Raw genomic sequence first — 26,850 nt, forward strand, 5'->3', positions numbered from 1 at the left:
CAGTCCTAATAATCATCAGCTTCCCAGTTAAATCAAGATGATATCCTTAGCTATTCTTGCTTTCAGAGCTTCCTGATATTTAACAGAAGCTTATCTTCCAAGAGACAATAGATAAAACTGATAAAGGGCAGTGAGAAGGAAGTGTAGAAAGTCGGGAATAAAAACAAAACGGAAAGAAACACAATTCTTGAAATCCCTTCCCCCACCCTCCAAAACACTCATGGAGTAAATATGGCTAGAATTTTTTTTCTCTTACAAAGTTTCTCATGGCAATTTTGAAGGATAAGAGGTGTTGAGGGGAGTGAGTACTAGAAAATAAAGACTCCGGTTGAATACATTTAAGAAGCTTAGGCTAATTTAAACACATATTATGTGAAAATATTCAAAATTCTTAAGTGTGCCCCCTGTCATCTCTGCTCATCTATGGACAGGATGAATCTTCAAGTACTTTAGTTGGGAATGGAAAGTGCGCTTTTCTTTGAGCAGCTCCTGCCACAGGTGGTGGATAGGAGGGGAACTCAACAGTTATCAAAACTAAGTTCAGAAAAACTGCATTTTATGCCGAGGTTTTCTTTTTTCTTCTTCCCTTTTTTTCTTTCTTCAGGTTAATTACTGCTTTTCAGTGGTCCCTCAAATTCAATCCAAACTGAGAATTGCACTTTGTAATTGCATTTCATTGACTTCAGCTAAGTCGTCTGTGTTCTGGCATCCTGTTTGAGTCCTAACTTGTTTCTGTTCATAAGAATGCTTTGAAGTTAAACAATAAGATGAAGAGAATGTTAACATCTTTTTGCATAATATTACTATTGCAGTTTTCTTGGCTATGAAGTCACTAGGAAACAAATACTTTAACAGATAGAAAAGGGCTACTCCAAATAACTAAAGATGAATTTTTTTTTGAAAAGTTACTATTCGGAAGTAGTTATTGGATTTGAGAATGTCATGGGACACTTCTGTAGGCCCACACAGTGAGACTTAAAAGGAACAATGACTAGTAGTCATACAACAGAGTATTCTGAAATACGCAGTACTTTGATCAAGAAACAAAAACATAATTGAAGGCACTCATTGCTCAGCTGGTATCTACTGAAAATGAGGCCTTTCCTAAGCATTTAACTCATTCGTGTAACTTCCACTGAAGAAAAATGAGCTCAAAGAAAAGGAAGGAGACGATTTTAAACAGTGATTCACGGACCTTTAAGCCCCAATTATAACTTCGCAAATTGTCAAATGCAAAGGACAATGGTTTCTTGGACTATGAATTTAATTAAGGGTGACCATTTTTTACTCAAGCCCCCAAATATTTTTCTGGGCAACCTCTGAGGTCTATCAATCATTTCATAAATAAATGCCAAAGAGCTGACTTTGCCATTACAGTGCAGGTTCCCCCAGGCTAATGTGTCATAGTGGTCTTAAAAAGGGAAAAAAAACAAACAAAAATCTGACATTTTATTAGCAAGTAAAACAAATTGGCTCCCTTTCACTTTATTTTCCCCATTAAATTCAAAATGTTGTGATATTTCATCTGAATGGGACAAAACTGATGGTTTTATAAACTGGGTTAGGTGCTATGCTATTCTAAAACTGGAAGATTAGCTGAAAGAGATTATAAAATTTAAACATATTCAAACAACATTCTTTCTGCTCTATTGCTTCATAACGTACTTGTGGTTCACGCATATTGCATGTGCTTACTGTTCACAGCGAAGGAAGATGCTCTACCTTCACACGTCTCTGTCTCAGTCCTGACACATAGCCAGGTGGGCAGGTGCAGCTGTAGCTCCCAGGTGTGTTTCGGCATAGGCCATTGTCACAAAGCAGTCTGTTTACCAGGCACTCATCAATGTCTGGAAGCAACCGTTAGAAGACAGGAGACACACACAGTGAAACAAACAGCACAGTGACCAAAATGTTTTATTTTTGTTGTTTGCTTTTTTCCTCACCCCATACCTTGACTCAGTCTCTTTGTATCCAAAGCACATTCCTGATCCTAAGCAAAATATATTTGGTTTTACTCATATGGAACATTCTTATTCTTGTGGCTACTTGTAAGATGTTTTGAAGTTCCTGGGAGGTGTGTAATGCTTTGGAAAAGGCACATTACTACTTTGTTCTTCATTTACTTACTGTCCCGCAGCGGTATTATATTTTAAGCATCACCATAATCTCCCTCATGATTATACATTTTATCAAGTGGCTGAATCATAATTAATTTATCCATTAGTCCATGCTATGGGTTGAAATGGGTGTCTCAAAAAATATTTTGAATCCCTAACCCACAGTACCTCAGAATGTGACCTTATTTAGAAATAGGATTGTTATAGAGTAATCAAGTTAAAATAAGATCCTTCAGGTAGGTTGTATTCCAATATAGGTATGGACACCAACGCCTGGAGTCCATATGAAAAAGGGCAAATTTTGACATAGGGACAGACACATACAGAGGGAAGCTGATGTGAAGACACACAGGGGAAAGACGGATGTGTGGCTAGAGTGACACATCTAAAAGCCTAGGAATGCTAAAGATTGCCAGCAAATCCCAGAGACTAGAAGAGGAAGGGAAAGATTCTCCCCTAAAGCCATTAAGAGAGCATAGTCCTGTTGACACCTTGATTTTGGACTTCTCACTTCCCAAACTGTAACAATCAATTTCCGTTGTTTTAAGCAACCCCGTTTTGTGTACTTTGTTAGGGCAGCCCCAGCAAACTAAAACTGGAATTTGGCTTCATTTTTATTTTTAAAATCTAGTTTTAATTTTATCAAAATTATGCACGTACCTGCTTTAAAGAGTTGAGTAGTGCCATGAACTGTGTTCAATGTGTGAATGCTCACTGAACCTCCCTGTTTTCAGTAGGGTATTCATGTGCTCAACTGTACTTGGACACTATGCTGGAAGCAACTTTGCTTCTGGGGAATAAAAACTAGCTGGTTTGCATATTTTTATAAATGTTCAACAATCTCTGGCTGGTGCCCTTCCCAACAGATATCAAAATCTGTTGTAAGTACATGATTTTAATATAGCTATATCCATCTGTATGTATATCTTCAACCCAAGGTGAAATGGATATATAATAACATAAATCAGTAATAAAACCCAGAGCCATAAACATAGAAAAATGTATTTCTTTCTAATCATAATCATCAAGACTTGGATGTAAGAGCCATCAGTGGTTAGATGTAAAAATTATTATATATAATAATGGATGGAATAACATTCGTTTTATAAAAGTGAACTCAAGTGCTCCACGGGAAAATCTAGATTCTTCACAAATTCTTGAATATATGAACTACATACTTGAGTTTTTTCAAACATTCCCTTATAAATTACAAAAGGAAACACCCATCTCAGTTATCATGTTTGGATATGTTGCAGCAACTGTTTCTTTCTAAGTCAACCTGTCATGTTTAATTTTCTTAACTTATTATTATCCACACTGCCTCATTAATTTTTGAATCTCACTTCCTAGTGAAAAATTATAGGATTAAGATATATGCAGATATAACAGGCCGATAACTGACTCTGTGTCCATTCACTTGGGAAAAAATAATTTAATTACTAAAAATAATAAAATTTAGTAATTTAATTACTAAAAATAATAAAATAATTTAAATACTAAATTGTGTTACTATGTAACAGCATTTGTTTGATTCCCATAGTTTTATATCTCTGCACTAAAAAGGAAACAAGAAAAACTGTAAGATCTCTAGTTTTACTCATTTTTTTGTAGTTTGATTTCTCCTATAATCCATGGGATTAAATGATACAAAAGGCTCTTGTATAATAAAACAAATAACTTACCAATACAGTTTCTTCCGGAGGCATCTGGCTCATAGCCACTGTTGCAATTACAACGGTAACTACCACGTAAATTTTCACAAATTCCATTGGCACATATATCAGGATCCAGAGCACACTCATTGATATCTGCATTAAATGTTCAAAGTTTAACGCTCACAGCCACTTACTGTCTGTTGATACATGTATGTTTAGTAAAGATCACTCAAAATACGTAGTGTTTAACCCTGCAAACCCCCAATTTGTCTGCCGTTCAGAAAGGGAAAGGAAATGAAAATAAGGAGTGAGAATAAAATTGAGAGATATGGGACACTTCCTGGTAAGTCAAAAGAAAAATGAAGGGAACTGGCAGAAATTCAAAGAATTAAGCCATGTAATGGGCTGGCATTTATGATAAAATTAATAAAGAAATTTATAGACTGTTGGCTCAAAACCCAAAGGAAAACTCAACTTGATAGGTATTATAACCATCTAATTAAAAGGCAAAGATTTATTAGGGTGTCTGTATAATTTTATGGTCCTGAAGGCCTGGAATATTTCTATTTTATTATCATTTTTTACAGTCAACTAAGTAATATGATACTTATTAAATGTTTCTCATTGTTGATAAGTTGAAATTAATGGAGAGGACAGTTCAAATGTGGATGCTTGAGAACACAATGTTTTACAACAAGCCATGAACATGACTACTCTCTGTCACCCGTGGGCCGTGGGACTTGAGGAATGATGTGCTTGTATGCGCAACCATCTAGTTGCAACGGGCAGCTGGCTCTGTTGGGGAGGCCATTTTGACAGGGAATAAAAAAACGGAGTCAGCATAAAATAAAATTTTGGTAACTATGCTCAAATTGTAATCCTAACTACTGTGTTCTAGAATTTGGGAAGCCTTAAATACTCCAGAAATGTCAGTCTTTTAATTTAATTTTTGGGAGAAACATCATTGTAAAAGTTTGCTCCTTTACTCTGGTTTCTGATGTTCTTTGCAAAAAATGTGATATTTACTGTCAATTAATCTATAATTTGTCTAAAGTCTCCTCAAACATGAAAGTATTAGAATATATATGTAAACTAAAGATTAATAGCACCCTACAATTTTATTTTAAAAAAACAAAGGACACTATTAACATATAAAATAACTTTATAAACACATATGTACTTAATATTCAAGTTCTATATTGGAATTTTGTTAATCATAGTGCTAAATTTAAAAAAAAGAAAACTTTAATGAAACCTTGTACTTCTTTGGTTGGACAGAAACATTTTAGTATTCTTAGCCATAAATAGTCAATTTATTTTTAGGGCAGTATATCTCAAATATCTCTTAAAGATCCATATCAAATATCTCTTACAGATTGTTTTTGTTTAAACCATGTCAGCACCATTATTTAACATTTTTCTTTAAATTGTCTTGTTTTTCTTTTTTTTTTTACAAGCTCTAGCTTCTTCTTAAGTGACGGTATCCATAAAATCACAGTTGTAGTTTGTTAGTGACATTTTAAACAACACATATTTAACAGATAAATATTTATCTACTATGAAAAATGCACATCTACATACTGATTGATATCATCTAGCTTATAACCATTGTTCTAGGAGACAATTTATTTTATTACTTTATACTGATATATTTTTATAATATTAAATACATCTTATCTATAATATTATAATAATAAAGCTATAAAACTATATAATTATTATAAGATTGAAAATTGAATAGAGCTACCTCTTCCATCCACAGTGATACCTACTCCACTACTACAAAGACCGTGGAATTCAGCTGTAAGATAAAAACAAATAGAGAAATCAAAAACTCTAAACTATATCTGTTCCATACACAAGTCACTTACATAACTCCAAAACTATCATTAAGAAGAATTACCTGCAATAACTTAAAATGAAAAAAAGGACCATTTTCTAGCACATAATTATTTTAAGAATTCCAAAATCACAGGTAAACATAGAAAAGTAAATAAAAATAACTGTGATTATCACCCTGAATTTCATTAATATATTGATAAACATTACAAATATTTTCTACTTATGTAAACTTTAAAAAAATCTAAATTGTACAACAGAGATTGCTTTTTAGCTTTTTTTCTCCTCTCAATAATAAAATAATAGAAAACACTTACGTAATAAATAGCATTTACTACATGATGTGCCTGGTATTGTTCTAGCATTTTGCATCTAATAATTTATTTAATCCTCCCAATACCACAAACTAGATACTGTTATTTTTCCTCTTTTACTCCCAAGAGAGCTTGGATAGAGATGGGAAGTAACACGCTCAGGTCATAGAGGTTGTAAGTGGCGAGGAGGCTTGGACCCTCTGTACTCTACAGTAGACATTTCATGTAATAGCCTATTCATAATAGATGATTTAACATCTTTTCTCAGTTATGTGGATCTACCACACTCATTCAATCAATCTCTTATTGATGAAATTAGGTTTGTTCAACTTTCTGCAATTATAATAAGAAAATACAAAGTTCAATTCTATCACTAGGTTAATCTCTTGGAAGTAAAACTGCTCAAAGTTTATGTCTCTTTTAAGGTTTTTGATAGTCCCCCTCTCCCTAAATATCCCAGGTTACCCTTCTAGCACCAATGTAAGAGAGTACCCATTTCTGTATATCCTCCCCAACACTGGGGAAAATCAATCATTTGTATTTTACCAATCTAATAAACAAAAATGACACCTTTTTAAACTTTTAATTTTAGACAGATTGGACATCTTTTTATATGGCACTCTACCATTTGCCTTTCTGCTTTGTGAAGTTCTGTCTGTGTACACTGTACTTTTTTCTATAGAGGATTTCAACTTTCCTTATTGATTAATGTAAATTCTTTATAAATTAAATAAAATATTTTTCTAATTTATATGTGTATTTTAGTCTTTGGGGTTTGTTTTGAGAGTCCTTTGTCATTACAAGACGACAAAAAGTTTGTATCTTCTACAAAAAAATTATTTTGTAACATTTAATGTAGGGAGCTAACTTCATATTTTTTCCAATATTTATCAACAATATTAATTACTTAGTTTAATTTGTTCTCACTGATCTCAATGCTATCTTTATTGTGTCCTATATTTCCACTTATATTCATAACTAATTTTATTAGTCACTGATCTTTTTACGTAGTCTTGTTATCAATTTTTGCACTTCTTTCATAATATGCATAATTCACTTAAAATTTTAGGGGAAGACTTCCTTCATTAACTCCTCTTTTTAAAAAATGTCATACTCAGTAATTCTTCCAGAGGGACTCTCACCATTTTGCTAAGGTTTCAACAGTCCATTTAGGATTTTTAACAGAATTATAAGCCATTTCCTTTGCTGGAATTCATTTCTTCCACCTTCTACCTGGGAAGTTCTTATTCCTTTTTTCAAGACCAAAGTAAGCCTCCACCCCTCTGTGCAGTCTTTCCCAGCCTCCCCAGGCAACTAACTGCTCCTTCCTTTGTGCTCTCCCAGTACTTTATGTTCCTTTTAAGGCAGCAATCATACTAAACTGTAATTTATATGTTTGCCTACCTATATTTTCAACTATTCCCAACTTTAAAGGAAAAGAGATTGTTTATTTGATTCCCTACCGTACTTACATCTATTCAATACAGTTTTCATAAAAATATGAACAAGTCATAGAATAGTCAAAGAATTAAACTGTTTAATGTGCCTATAATTTATGACAACATTCAGAAATAAATTTATGACTTTCTGGAACTACTGATAGATTCCTGATAGACTGGAACTTCTGATAGACTGCAGCCTAAGACCATTCTGTGTAAAGATTAAAAATAAATCAATAAAACCAGGTTCTCATGAACTTATTATAACCTTGAAAGTGATACGTAAATTTTATGCTATTTATCTTCAGAATGACAGAAGGGATGGAAGATTTTGAGGCTAACATATTCACGTAAAGAATCCATTGTAACAGTCATAATTGGATCATAAAATAAATAAATAATCATAAAATTCACCACGTGTTCTCTCTGCCTACAGATCATAAGTAAAAACAAGACAGATCTCTTTATTATATGCTTCACATATCAACACAGGTTTGGATTTCTTTTCTTCCATTAAAAATAAAGACAAAACACTTCAGAGCCGAGGTACTCTTTGGCCAAATATCTCATGTGACATTTCTAGATTCTTTATCAGGTGTGAAACTGGTGAAGGTGACTACCTGAATTTTTAGCAGGGCATGGCTGGCAGGGCTCTCCAAAACCATAGTCTGGATTGGCACAGCAGCATTCAGACTTGGTCACTGCGCCAGGGAAAGGACGGACACACACTCCCTTCTTGATTCCACCATAGCATGTACTGCGCATGTGAGTATCTAAAGGAGACAGAAGAACAATGATTTGAGACAGTGATAGAGACAAAGAGATTTCAAAACTGAAGGCTTCTTGTAACTTAAGTGGTCACTATATGGGAAGCTTCTAGAAGGCATCTGCCACTTTTCTTTTTCTTTGTATCTTTAGCATCTTATAGTGTTAGGAAATCAACAAATGTTTGTTGAGAGAGGAAAAGAATAAATGCATTATCAACAATTCTTTTTTTTTTTTCTCCAAGAAGTTTTATGTGCTACACAAGCATCAATTATCCCACTTTTCCTTAAGGGCCTTTCACTGAGCCAGGTATATTTCCACAGTTATAAACAAGACTTAGAGCTCTAATCACTGACTACATTTAATATTATTTCTATTTTAGAAGTTCTTATGAACAATGAAGTGCAGTGCAGTTAAACTACCTTGAGATGATACTGCTTGGTCATGAACTTTCTTACTTAAATTTCTGAGTTAGGTGACCTTTCTCTTCAACCCCCAGTTTACTGTTGTGACTATGTTTTAATCATTGCAGACTCTCAATAAATCCAGTTATACAAATAATATTCAATAACTATCACTATATATCTGTGGCATTGTGCTTGCTGCTTTACAGACATTATCTTGTTGAACATTCAGGTCAACAACTGCATAGGATAGTGATTATCCACTTTTTATAGATGAGGAAGTTGAGGTTCAGAGGGGTTACACAAGTACCTCAAAGCTGTAGACTATCCACTGTCTGAGCTGGGATTCAGACTCAGGCTTGTGTGACCTCCAAAACTTTTCCTCTTTCTACTATGTCCTGTTACACCCCAAAGAAGCGTATCCTGCTTAGTTCTCTCATTCTAAATTCTCATAAAATATAATACAACTTTATGAGATGGTAAATGGTGAACTATAAAAAAAACTCAGATCATCATACAGGCCAGAGAAGCAGTAGAGCTTTTAAGCAGTCTATTGATATGGCAATTCCATCAAAGAGATAACCATTATTATAAATATCTATAATTATTCATAACTTGTTGGAAATAACTTTATCTGCCTGTTACACAAAGTGAGTCACCTATGTCTTACGATGTGGTGATGTTTCCCGTTAAAACAATGAGATGTGTGGCTGCATTAAACAATGAGATCTGTGTATGCTCAAATAGAAGAAGGTCATAAGATTTTACCACACCAACCCTGGGAAGGGGATGTGCTGTCCCTTTCTGCTTTTGCTACGGCCTAGTTTGGCAGTCAGCTCTGAGTTACACATAAGAACAGGACTCAACACAATGACAAATATGCACAAATACCACATAGTTCATGATTTTCAATAAGATTTTTGTGAGTTCTTAGGATGGTACCACTTATCTCAAAAGGCATCATAGAATGGTCAAAGTTATTTTTGTTTTCATGTTGAGAACATAAGCCAGGAACAATTTTTAGAAGCAAGTTGATAAAAAGCCTATGGTACTCACTTCTATTTTTAATGAAGACAGTTGACTTTTTCCTTTTCAAAGACCCCACACTGGAACCTTAGTTCACATTATTCTCTTCAATGTAACCAAGCCACTGTTCCCAGTGGACAGGATTAGAGGCACCGATACCAGCAGCACCATCAGAACATGCTCACGTGAATGTTTTGGTCGGTGATTGGACTTAATCCTAAGCTATACCTGTTCCATATGTTATCAAATTTCTCCATGTCTTTTCTTTCTTAAAAATTGGAATTGCTAAAGGATTTTTTCAGGTAATTATACTTTATCTTTACCAAAGGTAAAATAGGTATGGACACAAGATGCTAACTATATTTTTCATTCTTTAGTATCAACTTTTCTTTATAGCTTAAAGCAGCAACTCTAAGACTATTTTTGATGTAACATCGCTATTCCGATTTAACAAAACAGTAATAATTGTAATAGTTAACTTATTGGGCATGTTTTATGTGCCAGACATCATCCAAGCTTTACACAAATACATCTAATGTTAACTTATTTAATCTTCAAAAACAACTAGTGAGCAAAGGACACACAGAGAGGTAATGTATCTTGCCTAAGCCCTCATAGCTAGTAAATAGCAGAACTAGGGTAAAGAAAAAAATTAACCTTTTACCTGACAGAACTGTCAAACAGTGTTCATGAAGATATTGAAATACTAACGTAACAGGATGCTAAAAAGGAAATTTAAGCTGAAATCCCATGGTGCTAAATATCATATAACAAGGTGAATTTTGAGACTCCATCCTGAAGGAAGTAGAGATGGAAAATTGGTTGCCAGGTCCTTAAACCCCTCCCAATACCGAGCATACAATTTAGAGAATAGCAATTAAGAGAAGAGTTTTTGAGGAGGATTTTTTTGGAAGAGCCAGATTACAAGTTGGGCATGCTTCCATCCTCACCCCTGGTCAAGAGAGGAGAGCTTCGCAGGGAGCAACTTGAAGAGCTGTGTACCCAACTCTGTCAGGGACACCTAGCACACAGAGGAGAGTGGCTATTCCCACTGTAGAACCTCTATTCACTCGGTTCAGAGGGCAAAGGGTGGCGTGTCCTATGGATGAGACATGGGCCACACTAAGAGAGGTTCCTAAAAGGACTACATGGAGGGGTGATGAGACACCATTAGATCTCTGTCTGAAGTGGACTGCAGAAAGACAAGAGGCTGGCCAGGAGTGGCCACCAGGAGAAAAATGCAGTGTCTGCATCTCGGGAAGGGCAGGCCAACGCCCCTGACATAATCATGAAATCACCCACGAGGAAGAAGTTGGCTTTAAACTCGTGTGAAGCCCAGAAGTCTTGAAGCCACCCTAGGACACTGTCACTGCTTCTGCCTTCTCACATTTCCTCCTGCACTTTGAGCCTGGTGGAGTCAGAAATGTCTTCCTCATGAAGGTCTGAGCTTGGGAGGGAAGTCATAACTTCAAATCAAGTTCGAATATTAATTATTATATGATGCTGGACATTCTAATTGCTAAATTCAGATTATTTTCATTACCTAATGTAGTCATATAAATTTTTGCTGTCTAAAAATTGTAAAGTAAGGGGGTGCCTGAGTTTTCTTCTTTACTTATTGGATAAACTGCTCCCATTGAATAATTAAAAATATATTTTTAAAGGATTGAAAAAAACAAAATACAGTTGCCTTTTGTTCATATCCTGCCTGTGAGTCATGCTTGTTCAACATATTAGTTACAATAGTAGTTTAATTTTCTGAAAATAAAAACCCACATCTCACTACCTAGGGAAACAAAAATGAACAAACAAAATCTAAAATTAAAGTGCTAACTCTAATAGTAATTCATAGTAATGATTCATTTCTAACCTCAACAATCAATGCGTCTAAAAGCATTTCAAAAGTCAGAAGACATGAAGAAAACATATCTAGCATGTTAAGGGAACAGTAATATATAATTTTACACACAGAACAAATAGTGTTTTTATTTTAAAAAGTTTAATACCCACAATTGTGAAAAACTGGAGAGGGTTTCCCAAAAATTTCTAATGCCTTTTCTGTATGTGGACAAGGGAAGGAATATTTGTGTTTGAACACTGAATTCCTAACAACTACTCATATGTCGGTTGCTTAAAAGAAAAATCATTTCTCCCTCCAAAACTGGTTTTGTACTCACCACAGGTTTCAGCAAAATCATTTAGATAAAGGAAAAAAGCAACTGAAAATATTTTAGCTCTCTAAGCAGCAAGGAGCTACATTCTTCTAGTTACCGTATTTGAAATAGCCCTGAACGAAGTGCTGACAATCTTGTAAGCTGAAATAAATCCTAGATTGGATAGAGTGGATGAAACTTTAAGTGGTCAGATTATTTCCATCTGCTGTTGCTTCTTTTTTTTTTTAACCTTCAGAATCCAAATGTTTTGATTCCCATAGGTAAGAATAAAGTAAAGCCAACTATGTCTGAGAAAGAATTTCATTTCTCTCAAATATACTTTTAAACCAGTAAGTATGTCTGCCTTTTACTATATGACCTGAAAATAGATGGTGCACAATGGCTAATTCACCCTAGAAGTTTCATGAAAGTGCTTTGGAAAGAATACGGCATTCAATGTATTTTTACAGCACACTCACTCTGCTCTTGCTATCATTAGGACACGTTGGTTGGGTTTCGAAATGCCAATGACATTTTCATTTTGCCTGCCTCTTTAAAGCTGATGCCTGGTAACTCAAAAGTATCCAAGTGGAATTCTGAATGGTTTCAAATAAAATATACATTCTCTTTCATACTCTTCCCAGGTTTCTATCATTAGCTACACAGTGATGAAGAATAACTATTTAGAAACATTTCTAGCTTTTGATATATGTCGAAGTTCTATTGTATAAATTATTTACATTTAAAATTTTGTTTGGGAAAAGAAGCAGACTCACAGATATAGAGAACGAACTAGTGGTTACCGGTGGGGCGGGGAGCGGGCAATATAGGGGTAGAGGAGTGGGAGCTACAAACTATTGGGTATAAGATAGGCTCAAGGATATATTGTACAACATGGGGAATATAGCCAATATTTTGCAATAACTGTAAATGGAAAGTAACTTTTAAAATTGTATAAAAATAAAATTAAAAAAAATTTTTTAAACTCAGATGGCAAAAATAAATAAATAAATTTTGTTGGGATAAAAACAAGAGTTTATTTAGATAGAACTACAGCACTCATTTCAAGTCTTATTAGTTATTAATTATAAAATATAAATCCATTGTGTTTAGAGATGTGGTTATCTAACACTATGCAGAATGCTGGTAAAGGACAATTTTTTTTTTCCTTCTCCAGCATTTCTGACTTGCATCTCATCAGAGGCTTCTGAAGGGAGCTAGCCGGGCTCTTTGTTAATTTTTTTTAAACCACTTTATTGATATATAATTCACATACAAAGAATTCACCCATTTAAAGTGTACAATTCAATAGTTTTTAGCATATTCACAGAGTTGGACAATCATCATCCTAGTTGATTTCAGAACATTTCACCACCTCAAAAATGCCTTTGGCGATCACCCCCTTCTCCCACCACCCTCACCCTCTCTGCTCTAAGCAACCACTAATCTGCTCTGTCTCCACAGATTTGACCTTCACAAACATTTCATCTGGAGTCGTACACTATGTGGTCTTTTGTGTGTGGCTTCTTTCACTTAGCATAATGTTTTCAAGTTCATCCATGCTTTCGTATGTATCACTACTTCATTCCTTTTTATGGCTGAATATGATTCCGTTGTATAGATATATCTTTATTCCTTTTTCAAAGATCATTTGGTCAGTGGGGCCATTACAGAATGTTTCACTTACCGACACACACGCGTCCGTCCACACCCACAGCCAGGCCTGGGGGACAGTCACAGCGGAAGGACCCTTCATTGTTGATGCAATGCCCATTCATGCAGATTCCTGGGGTCTGGCACTCATCAATATCTGCCCAGAAGGAAACACAAGCCGGGCCATTACTGGGTAAATTTAACTTTACTACAGAGTTCACCGGTTGCCACCACTCTACATTATCAACATTTTGTTTTCAATTTTATAATTTGTGGAAGAACACACAGATGTGACAACAAATCTTATACACAAATGCAATTCTTTCAAACATATTTTTCAGAAAGACTGAGTGAAAGTTGCCTCATTTTACCACTTAGAAGAGTCTCACAAATTCATTTTTCATTATTTATTTGGCAATTCAGCTTAATATTAAATGATATTTAACTCAAATTAGTTAAGTGAAACAAATTCTTAAAACTAAGGTCAGTGTTTGTATTTAACTTTTAGTTACACACACATAAAATTCTAACTAAGATGCTGTTTTAATTTTAATTCAATTAGTTCATAATAACAAAATAATTTGGGGTGTCCCTTGTAATTTTCAATTCAATTGCTTGAATTTACGAACTGTAACCCACCATTAAATGGTTTCCCCCCAAAGGGAAACAGCCTTCCAAACACGGGGCTGCCAAATCATGAGCATTTCAAAATTTATGGATTACAGCATTTGTAATTAAAAAATTTAATAAAAAGTTCAATAAAGTAGGAACTGGTGAGATTTAGGTGATCTTTATATGTGTACTTAAGTTTCTTAAGAAATGCTAAAATGTTACATGCTGTAATGTCATGCTACACACTGGAACAGAATGCTTATCTCATATCTTGTGATTAATCCAAGTCAGCTAACCTTGAGATGACATCCCATGCATGAGTTCAATCAGCAAAGCTACAATATTTCTATTTAATACTGAACTCCCCTTTCCTGAATAGTCAAGAAACTACTTTTATTCAGAAATACAAGAATCAGTCTTGATTTTTCACTCTCTACTGTCCCCAGAATTCCACTGAAATTACAGGGATTGGTTATGAGTATTATTTGGTATTCAGGTAAGTCTGTATAATTGAAGGCAGAAAGCATTCATGGAGTTAATTTTGTCTAAAAGAAGAAAACTGTAAATAACTTGTTTTTAAGTAAAACTGCAAAGTTTGTTCCATCTTACTAAATTCCAATTGTGAGTATAAACATAATACAGTCTTATTTATTTCCAAGAGTCATATATTTTGCTTCCTAAAGTTATCGCTAGAGCTTGGCCTTCAAAAGGGTTTTATAAACAAAACAATTGCTAGGAATATTCAAATTACTTCTTCACGAAATCAATGTAAGATTTTTAGGTAATCATATAGTAACAAATGATCCATGGATTAGCTTATGGAAAAGATATAATGCAAAATCAGTAATGAATGACAGTGGAAAATCTAGTTCTGAGAACACAAGATTTTTTTCTTCCTCTTTTTTATTGAGGCAAAGAGTAGAGAGAAATTATTTCTATATTGTCTTTTCTAGACTTGCTAGAACCAATCTGTCATTCCCTTAATTCTTCCTATGCCATTATTATTTTTTATAAAGATATTAGTGTTCCATAAACCACAATGTATGTTTTTCTAGGAAACTTCAGACACCTGCCGTACTGAATTAGCAAGAGATGTGAATAATACAAAATCCACATGAAGAAACTGAAGTAATTCTTGCATGATTGATTCAAATAAAAAAGATGGTTTCAATCATGGTTACTTTCCTATCTCAAAGCCATACATACCAGTGCAGTAACGCCCATTTGGAGCCAAAACAAATCCTGGTTTGCAGATGCACTTGAAGCTGCCATCTTCATTAATGCACATCCCATTCAACACATGTGTTGGTAGTTGTACATTCATCATGATCTGCAGAGGAGAAAGTGACTTACACCACTGACCTTGAGGAAACCAGTTCCCCCTCTTTCTACAAACAATCACCAGTCATATTCTACTGCATAAATGAGCCATGTGGTCATGGATTTTTTTTCTTATGAATGCCAACTGACTGAGGGCAAATAGTGTAGAAAACGTGAAGGACCTTTAGTGTAAGGGACATAAAGAAAAAAAATTAAGGAAACTTTGTGCTTAGTTTCTGTTAAAACCACATGAGTCGTGTTTTATTTTGATTACCAAAAAAGTTAATAGTGATTTCAGGGGATGTTTATATTGTATGAGAGAATAAAGGCAATGACAACCTCACTGCAAGTGAAATGATCTGGACTTTCGTTAGTTGGTGAAATACGTGTTGCTGTGCAAACAGAATATTTCTGTGGAGTATTGATATTTACTACACTGTTAGACATCACCAGGACCAAAATTTAGAGATTTGATTATCACATATGTCACATTTTTATGCTTCCCCAGATTGGAGGTGGGCCTTTTCTATTTTGTCGTGTTATAACCCCGACATTCAAAAATACAGTAATTGCTAATAATTACAAAGAACAACTGCTACTTACAATTAAACATATGCCACACAGAAAATTTTCCCAGAAGCAGTAAATTATTCATTGTAATGACATTTCCAAAAAACCTGTCTCTTCACTTTAATAGTCTTATGTTAAATGTATTTATATTTTACCTAAGTCATCTGAACAACTCTCACATATGTGTTGTGTGAGCTTTCATGAAAATAGTATATATGTTCCAAATAAAATGTATCCCTTTAAAAAATAGTTTTGCAAGGAGCAGGCAATTTCCATACCAACACAGTTTTTTCCATCTGTAGTTTAATTCAAAGCCAAGCATTGCAAATGCACTGGAAACTTCCATCTTGTTCACACATCGACCATTCTTACAAAGAACCCCATTCTGGATTGCATTCATCAATGTCTGGGAAAATTAACAATAGCCAAATATTAGCCGTGGAAAAATAATTATAGATAAAGACAATAAACAATAATGTAATTTTAAATATCTAGTTTATTTTTACATGTAATATTCAAGATCATGTTGCTTCTTCAGCAAACTTTTCATTTCTCACCAGCTTTTTTTCTTGGATAGGTAGGTTTATGCAATTTTACAGCCCTCACTTATAATAGCTGAAGAGGGAAAGAAAGAGAAAAATGAAATGGAATGTGCAGTGAATGTAGGACGAGGGTGGAGGACAGTGCCGCTGGAACTATCGGTTGCAGTTGCTTCTGACATAGTGGTTGAAGACCTAAAAGTCAGAGCAAGTGAATCGCTTATATGTGGTTATCAAAAAAAAAATATGGCACAATGAACTTATTTACAGAACAGAAACAGAGTCACAGATGGTAGAAAACAAACTTATGGTTACCAGAGTGGGAAAGCAGGGGGAGGGATAAATTGGGAGGTTGGGATTGACATATACACTACTACTATATATAAAATTGGTAAGTAGTAAGGAACCTACTGTACAGCACAGGGAACTCTACTCAATACTGTGTAATGACCTATATGGGAAAAGAATCTAAAAAAAGAGTGGATATATGTATATATATAACTGATTCACTTTGCTGTACAGCAGAAACTACATAGCATTGTAAATCAACTATATTCCAATAAAAATTAATTTAAAAAAAAGTCAGCAAGGAGTTGAGTAAGAGTGAAGTAACTACAGAAATATCTGGATTAAGAGCTACATGACAGAAATTGCTGGAATAAGTGATTCAAGTAACTGCCAGGGATGAATAGGAAATGAAAAAGAAGACAAGCAGAGTCATCTGCTAAAAGAATTCTGGGATGAATCAGCAGTGAGGGAGAGGTTTGGACGAGGATGGTGGGCATAGCAAGGAAACTGTGAATAAAGAGTAGGTTAGATTTGGTGTCCAACTATGTGTGAGGTTCAAAGAAACAGTAGTTGAAAACGACGATAAATCTTAAGCTCCGTTATCAGAGAGCAGTAATGCTACTGATGTTACTTGGAGAAAGGAAGCTGTGATCTAGGGAAGGAACAGAAACCAAATTTTTTTTGGAAGCCAGATATCACGTTGCCTGTGTTACACATGCAAAAAGTGTTTATGTTCGAAGAGAGCATTGAGGGTAGCATAAGTAAATCTGTAATAATGTAACAGCACTTATTCATTCCATGTCTTATTTTAATAAATTCACTTTTAACCTCAACAGCCTGGGTCACTATATTTCATGGAACATCATCATATGTGAAAGCAAACTGCCTTACCAATGCATGCTTGCTTGGTGGGAGTCCTCTGGAATCCAGCATGACATTTACAATAATAGGATCCAGGTGTGTTAACACAATCTCCATTAGTGCAGGGATTCGATGTGCATTCATCAACATCTGTGAGTAGCAAAAGAAACCATTATAGACTTCACTCCATTTCTAGAAATATTTGTTTAAAGTACATTTAGGCCTCCCAAATTCGAGAGAAGGCCAGTCGGTGGTAATAGTCTAAATATCAGAGTATTTATAAATGAATAAAAATTCCTTTCTTCAACTACAGAGGCCAGTCTGGAGATTTACAAAAATAACACCTCTTGGAGAGTACAAGGGAATTTGCTTTAATCAAGAAATAACAACTTTTCAATTTGAGTAATGCACAATGATTAAAACCACGGACTTGGGAAAGACACAGCCATGAGTTCCAATACGCTAGAAAATGCTTATTATCTAAGTAATCTGGGCAAGTTAATAGCCTCTTTAAAGCTTAGTACAGAGTTAGAAGATAATTAAAGATTTTTAAAGATATATATTTATATTACATGTTGACACTTCTACTAGTTTTAAAAAAGAGACAAATTATGGAATTTTTTGTTAATTATTTTTTGTGAACTCAACTATATATATGTAACTATGCATCAAGGCTTGGATAATATTTTGAAGTAAAAAACACAGGATGGGGTAAAAAATGGAAATTAAGTAAAACAAGGTCTATTACATTCAGTAGCTTCTGGTTTCTTTAGGATCTTAAAATTGGCACAGGGATTTTTTTGTATGAAACCAAGTTTTATGCAAATACTAGTTCTGGTCCCAAGTGTGAGAAACATCACTGTTTTCCTTCAGGTTCTCTAAGCCTTGATTAAATGCAAACCCATCACAGAATTCAAGGACTGCACAACCAAACAACTGACTAGACAGTGGAGATTAGTCAAATCCCAGAGAAATCAAGTTTGTCAGTGTTAGAAAAAGTTTAATTCATCTTCTTTCAGCAATGCCCACTAAATATTATCTTGAATGCTGTAGAATTAAAAACCTGGCTGACTGGTTAGGCATAGTGACTTGCCATTTCATATACATGAGAAGCCATTAACATATACAATTTCAGCTAAATTGGAGAACACAACAATAAAGTCAATTCACAGGTTTACTATTTTAATAGACAGATTACTCCTTTCACAGATGTTCTTAAAAGAGGAACTGTACTCTATCAAACTCACCAGCTTCACTGATATATACACTCAGACTGAATGCAATTAAACCCTCTCTGGTAAGGAGGAAAAAAAAGATCTCATAGCAAATAAAAATGACAAAGAAAAACAGGATTAAATACTCTTTCAATTCATCCAAAGACGCCTTCAGCCCACTAAGACTCACGTGTACACTTTTGGTTGATAAAATCAATTCACTGAGCCAAAGGAATGAAGCAATATGAGAAAAGACAGAGCTTAGAGCGTTAGCAAGCATATCAAGCATAACTAATGGTCTGTCCAACTGGCAACATTACCTTCAGTAGGCAATGCTGAAGACCCCTTAAATTCTCTGTGTACCCAACATCGAAATGCAACGATTAGAAAGGTGTCATAGATGTATCTTTCTAGAAGCGTCATTGTAAAGCTCTGTTCTAGTGAAGAACATGAGAGAGCATGCACCCAACCCCCTCTTTTCAGGTAAACCTTCTGGGAAGCAGGGTCACTTTTCAGGACCTTTTCCTCCCCTGGAGAACCTGTTCCCAAGGTCCCTCGTTGCTATGACAGTTCTGCCAGTTATTTTGCCATTTACAGCCCTGATTCATTGCTGTTTCCTTAGCCCCTCAGGGACCTCACCAAGGTTCCAGCACACAGAGAAGATACAGCAGTTCACTTATTTATTTCTTCTTCGGAAGTGAAAACAGTCACCAAAAACTATTAGTGACTTCACAATTCCATATGATTTTAAAATCCCATTTGTTTTTTTGTTTGCTTTGTTTCCCAGGATTATTTTAAGATTTTAAGTTTTATGCTAATCACAAAAGACCACTGCCACATTCTGAAATGTATATTTCATGCTTTTCCTTTACTCTGAGTCTCAATGCCTATTACCTCCAAATGATCACCTTTGTTTTGCCTTGTATAGAGGAACAGAATTTAAATATTACAGTCTGTACACTTTGATTCCTTCCTCTGTTTTCACCGAGGACTGAATATTTTTAAGCAAAATTCATAAGGATTTTAAACTCCTAAAATAAATGAAGTAATTGAGAAACACTGATTATCAAAATGGTTAAATTCTCAGATACTACTGGGGTAAGAAATGTCTACCCTTGAAAAGTACTTTATATTCCAACTTAGAAAACACTTTTAATTTTCAAGGGCTGTAAGATTACCTTTGCTCAACAGAAACAAATTATTTCTTACTATTCCAAAATAGAATGATTTGAGTTAAAAACTCACCTGGGTGCTAACATGAACTAAACGGAGGTCTTTGGTTAATTTTTACAGAAAATATTAAACTTATGGCCTATTTTTATTTGTTGGTTGATGAATCATGCAGTGATACATGAACAGCAAATATTAATAGCAAAACAAAAATAGTCAATCAAATTTCAGTCTGATAGATTGTAACTGCTTATGTATGTGCAAGAGGGGATGTTTTGTATGTTGTATACTTATAATCATATTTTCTGGCAGTAACACCATTCTTAAGTCATATAAGCAGAATAAATATATCAGTATGTCCTGGTGTTCCAAAAATAACCACGTGGTCTATCACTTAAACAAGCACCAAGTAGTATGTGCTAAGGCAGGACTGATGCATATGGTTATACCCTGCACAACCCTGGGGTGTGCTATTTACTTAGATTATGTGAATGGTACCCTCTACAGTTGGGCGGTGCAAAACCTGTGCACCTGTATATAGGGACCCTGGGCTAAGTTTTATTTAATCATTCTGATCTTGTATCTCTGTATACAGTTTAGAATGATTGGTTTTTCCAAAGCATCATATTTGGCTTACATTTTTTCATAGTCATAGTGCACTTAGATGTTTTCAATTTTACTTGGGGAAATTGTGATACTACCTGTCTCTGTTCCTGGCCTCTCATCTATATCTTATAACAGAAGACCTGAACCCGAATCTGGTATTTAGGGTTATGCTAATTACAAAACACATACATGATTATTTGCTAATAAGATGAATAAATAAAAGAATAACCTCAAAACGGTTCAATCCCCATGGTCCTAAAACTACCCTTAAAAGATCATCAAAACTCTCTTCATTGCCAAATACAGTAGTGTTTTTGTCCTCATTGTATTTGATTTTTTTGCTGCACTTAACACGTGACACTCCTTTTCTCTTGAAAGCATACCGTTTCAAGGCTTCAGTGACATGTATTTTCAGGATCATTTTGCCACCTCTCCAACATTATTACTAATGTTGCTGGTACACAGGGTTCCAGCTGCACTACTCCTGTTATCTTTTTACTCTTCCTGCTGTTCAGCCTGGCTGACAATATTCACCCTCATGGTTCTAATAACCACCTGTATGTTACTGACTACTAAATCTCTAACTCTAGTCCTGAAACTCCTCTTAGCTTGAGACCTCTATAATTAAGTACCAGAGACACCTGAAACTCAACATGCTCAAAAGAGACTCATCAACCACTTCCTCCCAATCTCCACCTTCTCTTGCATGTTAAGGATGCCACCGTATATCCAGTGTTGCTTGGCTAAGAAGGAAGGAAAGGGGGAAGCAGAGACAGAAATCACAACATTTAGAACCAGAAAGGGAAGGGGAATCTTGAAGTGGTCCAGCTCAACAGTAGGTTAAGGGAGCACACGGAAGGGCACGCACACAGGAGAGACCGTTCGGAAATTAGCTTTACTTCAAAAGACTTTTTAAAAATCATATTCAGCCCAACTTGTTCCTGTAGTCTAAAAGCTATTAGAAAACCAAGAATTAAAGAATCATGAGCTTACCTATGCAATCCCCATTTGCATCCTGCTTGTAACCCATGTTGCATTCACATCGGTAGCTAGAAACAGTAGGTATGCAGCGTCCATTTAAACAGAGATTAGCATGGTGCTTACATATATCTATTGTCTGGTTCAGGATAGCTATGGAAAATTAGAGCACAAATGATATTTCATCATTCCAACATGGATTACTTTTCTTAAAGTCGATTTTTAAGAGGATATTTAATAGTATATTATTTAGGTGTACATATCAAAAGCCCACATTATTCTATATTTTATTAAAACTTTAATGTTGAGAATCTAAAAACTATTCTTGAGACACATGGTTGTAACTTGCATTTGTTAAGTTATACATCTGGAAACTTTGCCCATAATGGTGTCTTTTTAAAATTTCAGGAATGTTCTACCGTACATTTGAATGCTTTCCATTTCTTTTTTTCTTTTGTAGTTGAATATTCAGATATAGTAAATAGGCAATATGCCAAAAAGAATAAACATAACACTGTAGGACATCATTAAATATTATTAGCAAGAGCAGTTATTTTAAAAAGAATGAACTTAAATGTCAAGCACACCAATGCCAATTCTGGCAGTTCTCAATTTCTTAAGTTATTCAACAAAAGAGGGCGAAGAAAAGAAAGCTATTTCATTATAATATTTGTATAGGCACAGAGCAAGACTTATTCAGTTTATCTCAGTTGAGAAATGGTTCTGGAAAACAATTCAAAGGGTGTACGATCAGGGCAGCTGCAAGCAGCCAAACGAAATACAATGGAACCAAAAAACGTGATCTTTAATGGCGTCATCTGGACTTGGAATATTACCACGCTCTCATCTCTATTTTCAAAGAGAACCTGGGTCACTCATTCTTTTCTCCAATGTAGAAAGTTTATGGAGCATAAAAATAATACTTTCCTAAGATTCTGTTTTACGATATTATGTTTTAGACCTTGAAATAAGTTTCTGCACACACACGCAGACACACACACAAACATACTTTGGAAAAAAAGTTAGATATTATAAAATTATTTAAGGCGGAAAACCAAAGAGTCTACGCACAAAGTGAACACTCACTTAGTCCAGTGATGATGGGCCCCTGTCCCCCGGCCCCTACACCGGCTCCCCCAACGCCAGGAGAAAAGCCATTGCCTCCAGGAATGGGAATGAAGCCTGTCCCTCCTGGGCCATAGCCATTGCCATTGCCACTTGGAGCAAAGCCACTCCCCCCAGTGCCTCCAGGTCTGGAACCAGCACTCCCTGGAATCCCTCCTATTGGAAGTCCATCCATGCAAAGTCTGCGATATTCCTCTAAAAGAGAAGAAAGTTCAGTTAAACACAAATGAACGGATTTCTGCGTAATAAAGGCAATTTGTGTACTGTAATAATCATTTTAGGTTATCCTCACTTGATGATATGAATAAGTAAGTTATTATCTTAATAAACATTTTCAATGCTAGGAGTGGCAGAAAAAGATACAGATGTTTCAGAAAAAATTAAAATATGTATACCATATTTTAACTGAGTTGCATAACCAAAGAATTATCTATATATACATTTTGATTTTATGTCCCTAAGTGCAACTCATAAAATTCCAGATATAACTGTAAATGCAGGAAATTTACTTGAATGGATGAAAATTAAACCTTTAAGTAATTCATTCTGTATATTTGGTTTTACTTAAATCTCCATCAGTATTGTACCTACACATTTTTCCTATCTCTTCTCTTTAAGGGATTAATATGGCTTCAGAATAATTTTTTTCTAATGTGGATTTTTAACAGAAGACAGTATTTAGTAAACTTTTAAACCTGCTCATTATTTGTCCAAGTATCAAAGCTGAGGGAAAAGAAGCAAGAATATAGTGATTGCCTTATTTCCTTAACTGTTCTCAGAATTAGGGCACTATATACGAAGAAGTGAAAACTATTTAGCTCAAGCAATTGTTTGAGTATTGATATTACTATTATATACTACTAGTGGAACGATGAGTTTCCAAAATTATATACTATGCATTAACTCTGCTTTTTAAAAATTTTTACTATTCGATTTTGGAATTTCATGGCTTAGAGATTTAGGAAGAATGTGCCTTAATTTTTTTCTCCATAATAGTACCTATAGATACATATCTTTATAAGCATATTTCAAAAAGTGTTATTATTTTTCATAGTATTTATACTATAACATGAAGATAATATAATAACATATTATCAACATACCTTTATGTGATAAACACTAATTGTACTTTACTATGCATATTATACTAACAAGAGGAACTACTTCTCATTCATCTTAATTTCCCAGTATAGCTTCAGTTATACAGCAGTTAATATAGCAAAGTGAATGCGAGGTATCCTCCTACCCTTGTATTCTTAATTTTCAAGGTCATTAGAAAAGAGAGGACATAGCTTTAAGGACTGGGACACTATAAGCTAAGGAGATTCCTGCAATAAAGTATAGATGAAGGCCAAAATTTGTTATTCAAGCTTCAAACAGAAGATTAGGAGGTTTTAAAACTGAACTGAAATACTGACATTGCAGACAATTATTAAAAATTCTTGCTTAAAGTCAAGTAATGATCAGTTTTTAGGATTTTTTCTAATATTAACAAAATGGATATAATAAAACCTGATACCAATAACCAATGCCACCCTAACCCTCACAAAAAACACCCAAGTCATACTGAAGACACTAACAGGAATGCAAACATGACTTGTCTTTAAGGGAAACACTAAAGTACATCACTGTTACTAGTTTTCCTAACACTGTCTGTCCTGAGGAGCAGCCTGCAGCTCACCAGAGCCTCTGACGGGACAGGCTTCAGGAATGGTTCCAACACCCCAGCAGCGGCCGGGCTCACAGCAGCATTGCATTTTTGTCATTCTGCCCGGAAGCTCTTGTGCACAGCGACCATTCACCAGGCCGGAGAAACATGTGCCTGTTCTCTGATCTGAACATATGAAAATTAAATAGAAGACATGACAGAATTACCTTGAGTTCACATCAATCATTTCACATGTTAGGAGATGCTAAGCGAAGGGAATTATTTTACTTCATTTCTATTATATCTACTCATTTGTTGAATTTCTATCACGTTTATTCATTCCTTTACTTATTTACCAAGCAAATATTCACCGAGCACCTATGCCATGCCATATCCCAGGCACACAAAAATGAAAGACGTGAAGCAGATATGAGCCAACACTGCAGTGAGAAGCCACACCCAGACAGACCCAGAGCTTGAAGGAAAGCGACAACCCAGTCTCAGCCTAGACTGGTCAATTAGTCACCCAGCCAACCTGCAGACATGTACTGCTGTTCGCTACTGAGACTTTTGTGGTTCTTTGTTCCCCAGTAACATCCACCTGATGCAGGTGCTATTTTAGAAAGGTTGAGCAGAACAGCTCCTTTGAGACAGTGACATCCGAGAAGAGACTTTAATAAGATGAGAGCGTGAGCCACACAGTTACCTGAGAGAAGGGCAGTTCAAAGAGAAAGAAGGAGATGTGCTTGACATATGTGAAAAACGAGGAACCCATGTGACTGGAGAAGAGCAGGCAGAAGGGGGGTGGAAGTCCCTGAGCCCAGAGGCGTACAGAAGGCAAGAGCATATACAGCACCACAGACCATGAGGGAAGGACTTTCGGATTTTATTCAGAGAGTCAAAAAAATGTAAGTCTAGTTTCACTATATATTATTGGACTTTTATCAAGATGCTTCCAAGAAGTTTTGTCTGTGACAAGAAGAAAGATGTACCACAACAAACAGGAGCTGCGTGTCACTGATGAAGATGAAACCATTAATTACAAATAATGCTATTAATAGGGAAGGCCTAAATTTTTTACACTAGATATTGAGTTTAAAATAAATATATTATTTCCTCGAATGGTCCAAAGTATACCTCAGGTTGCTTCTACGCTATTGTTAAATTAAAGAATTGGTTTGAAGGTACTCCATGTAAGAATCAGAATGCCTTCCATTTCCCAAAAGAAATCCAGTATGCCCAAGAGCAAAGTACTAAATGTGATGTATGTGTGCATACTTAAAGGCACTACAGACATTTCATAAACGTTACAAGCTGGGCTTGGATAGGTTGTCACTGGGAATAATTTCACAGGGAGGTTTCTACTCCCAAGAATGATCCAGGAAAATAGTTTTTAGGATATTCATTCCAGGAACCCAAAGTATCATATTCCTAGATTTACTTGATTGCTACACTCCTCAAGAATAGGATGTAAATTAAGATAAGAAAGTCCTAAGCTCTTTACAGTAATCACTGTTACAAAACACATTAAGGGCTACATGGTAGATTGAATGTATTGATCTCTTCAAGGCTCTGTAAGGAGGCGGCTGTACCATAAGATTTGGAAAAAAAAAAAAAGAAGAAGAGTCATGGCTTTGAGTCAGGATACCTAGGTTTACATCAAAATATTATTACTGCTGATTCTGTAACATATCTTTTCTTCTTTATGGAACAGGGTTGATGGGAGAATTAAATAAAACAATATATGTTCTGTTTCCAGCAGAATGGTGTATTAGCTACCCTGAGTGTCTCTCCCAATTGAAACACCCTGGATAAAATATGAGAAATTATTTTAAAAAATACATCATCTTGCTGACATCAAAGAAGGAAAAAAACAGAGTCTCAAAATGAAGTGAAAACAGGGATCTTAGGAGGTAAGTGCACACCTAGCTTTCCCTTTAGGGCTTCTGCAAAACTCTGGAGATTTTGATTTTCAACTCCGATAATTTCACAAGGGGCTAGAGCCTAAGATATAAAAGCCCAGATTCACCTCGTTAATGCAAAATGTAATAGGAAACTCCCTCATAAAACAGGAGTCCCAAACAGCTATATCCTTGTTATGTGGCTAATGTAGAGGAAGGCAGCTAAGAGACTTGCCTGTTTATACCTCAGTGCTGGGTGGAGGAAAAAAAAGATTCTTCCTAAAAATCTGAAACCAAAAGCTCTTTCTCACACAGACAGCTTTGATGTCAAAACATTAAGTTTGTGTTCTGAAAAACTTCAAAGGAAGAATATAACATAAAGAGGTCTCCAGGTAGGGATATTCCAAGTAACTCGCAAAAACCAATACAATTGAGGACTTAATACTGACATAGGTCTTAAAAGAATTCCCATAGATAAAGTTCTAGGAAAAAAGGAGTAGCTAACAGTAAATAAGTAAGTAAATAAATAATGCACGGAGAAACAAGGCTCAATGAACAAAAACTAGCTGAATAAACAGCAGGTTTCAGATACTGGAATGGTCAAACCAATTCTGAAAATCATTATTTTTAATTAATGATGATTCATTAAATAT

At 35.1% G+C, this 26,850-nt stretch overlaps 1 protein-coding gene across 1 annotated transcript in view; it reads right to left on the reverse strand.

Annotated features, from left to right (window-relative positions):
• The window catches only part of FBN2 (fibrillin 2), a 223,821-nt gene that overhangs the window by 81,800 nt on the left and 115,171 nt on the right, over positions 1–26,850 (reverse strand). Inside the window, 16 exon segments of the mRNA XM_036848958.1 lie at positions 1,723–1,749; positions 1,752–1,847; positions 3,800–3,925; positions 5,520–5,573; positions 7,985–8,137; positions 13,400–13,522; positions 15,184–15,274; positions 15,276–15,307; positions 16,146–16,182; positions 16,185–16,216; positions 16,219–16,258; positions 16,260–16,273; positions 17,586–17,705; positions 21,539–21,676; positions 22,610–22,843; positions 24,330–24,482. Coding sequence (XP_036704853.1) covers positions 1,723–1,749; positions 1,752–1,847; positions 3,800–3,925; positions 5,520–5,573; positions 7,985–8,137; positions 13,400–13,522; positions 15,184–15,274; positions 15,276–15,307; positions 16,146–16,182; positions 16,185–16,216; positions 16,219–16,258; positions 16,260–16,273; positions 17,586–17,705; positions 21,539–21,676; positions 22,610–22,843; positions 24,330–24,482 — 1,470 coding nt within the window.

This window comes from Balaenoptera musculus, chromosome 3 (assembly GCF_009873245.2).
Source record: "Balaenoptera musculus isolate JJ_BM4_2016_0621 chromosome 3, mBalMus1.pri.v3, whole genome shotgun sequence".
In the NCBI taxonomy this organism is placed as follows: Eukaryota; Metazoa; Chordata; class Mammalia; order Artiodactyla; family Balaenopteridae; genus Balaenoptera; species Balaenoptera musculus.